Source organism: Gavialis gangeticus, unplaced genomic scaffold, assembly GCF_001723915.1.
Source record: "Gavialis gangeticus isolate Ggan-Ray unplaced genomic scaffold, GavGan_comp1, whole genome shotgun sequence".
NCBI classification, from domain to species: Eukaryota; Metazoa; Chordata; order Crocodylia; family Gavialidae; genus Gavialis; species Gavialis gangeticus.
The window spans coordinates 1,112,098-1,113,535 of NW_017729029.1; the positions used below are offsets into that span (position 1 = coordinate 1,112,098).

The window sequence follows — 1,438 nt, forward strand, 5'->3', positions numbered from 1 at the left end:
TGGAGCAATACTATGCACATCAGCGGAAGAAGAAGATGACACTGAAGATGCTAATGGTGGTGGTGGTGGTCTTTGCTGTCTGCTGGTTCCCACTAAACTGCTACCTAGTGCTCATTTCCAGTAGGGCCATCCACAGCAACAATGCTCTGTATTTTGCTTTCCATTGGTTTGCCATGAGCAGCACCTGTTACAACCCTTTCATTTACTGTTGGCTGAATGAAAGCTTCCGTTCCGAGCTCAAGTCCCTGCTCTGCGTGTGCAAGCGGAAGAGTGAAGCTCAGAGCCATGCACTTCAGTCTATCTCCCCTCCTTTTAGGCATGCCTGGGTTGAGAACTGTCACTATAAAAGAAACAGCTCTTCCCAGAAAGCAAGGTCACCTTCCGAAAGGAACTCTGCAAAGACAGACATATCCAGTGTCCAGCCAGTTGTAACAGGGAACTAAACCACTGAATTGATGGGTGAACAGAGTCCCTACATCTTGAACCTAGAGAGTTTGGTGTACTAAATGCATTTGTATTAAACTGCAATCATAATCAACAGCTACCAGAGGCCTGGGTAATGGAACATGGAATCTTTTGGACTGTAGTGGTAAGAGCGGACCTAATTATGACTACATAGGTTTTCGGGTGGCAGCTTATTTAAGAGCAAAAACTAGCAAATGAAAGGATTTCATGTCTTTGATGTATTAATGATGTACTTGTGACGGGCTGGCTGGCAGTGACCTGGCCCAAGGGTTTTGAAAGGGCAAAAGATGATTGGAGGACTTGGGATTCCCTTTCTGCACCAATCAGGCCCCAGAGACTCCTCCCCCCTCCCCCCGTGTCCCCTGATTGGCCCTTTGGGTCACCTGGAGGGGGATAAAAGGGGCAGCATGGGCTGAGTCAGGAGAGACCAGTGAGGGACAACAAGGAAGAAGCTTCACAGAGCTGGCAAGAGCTGAGCCAGCAGGGTAGGAGCAGTGCCCCAGAAGAGACTGAAAGAGCAGGACCTGCAGGCAGCAGTGGGACCCTCAGCAGTGCAGCATGTGGCCAGCAGGAGAGGCCCCCCACTGGGCTCCAAGATCCCCTGGGAGAGGCTGCAGCCAGCAGAAGAAGCTCCCTCCGCTCCAGCAAGCAACCTGAGAGGTTCCCAGCTCTGCTTGCAGCTCCTCCAATCAGAGGCCAGGCAGCTCAATGTGAGGCTGGGGCTCCAGGAAGGTCAAGACCCCTAGAAGGCCGGAGCAGTGTTGCCAGTGGTGGCTGTGTGGCAGCATTCCTGTCTACCACATAGGAGATCTGGGTTTAAGTCCCAGCTGAAGTGACTTGGGGTGAGTGAGCTAACAAGAAGCAAATCTTCCTGCAGTGAAAAGGGGCCATTGTGTTTTCTCCCCCTCCACGTACCAAGGCCCTATATTTCCTTGTCACTTGACATTTTGCATTTTGTGCCTTTTTTTTATAT

The 1,438-nt window shown here is 50.8% G+C and overlaps 1 protein-coding gene and 1 long non-coding RNA gene across 2 annotated transcripts in view; one reads left to right on the forward strand and one right to left on the reverse strand.

Moving 5' to 3' along the window:
* Positions 1-693, forward strand: part of LOC109300455 (probable G-protein coupled receptor 83) — a 15,001-nt gene extending 14,308 nt beyond the window's left edge. The window contains exon 5 of the mRNA XM_019521094.1: positions 19-693. Within this exon, the coding sequence (XP_019376639.1) occupies positions 19-443 (425 nt within the window). The 3' untranslated portion in view covers positions 444-693. The remainder of the gene's footprint in view (positions 1-18) is intronic.
* A 682-nt stretch (positions 694-1,375) lies between these two features.
* The window catches only part of LOC109300456, a 14,921-nt gene continuing 14,858 nt past the window's right edge, over positions 1,376-1,438 (reverse strand). The window contains exon 3 of the long non-coding RNA XR_002098237.1: positions 1,376-1,387. This is a non-coding gene — a long non-coding RNA (uncharacterized LOC109300456). The remainder of the gene's footprint in view (positions 1,388-1,438) is intronic.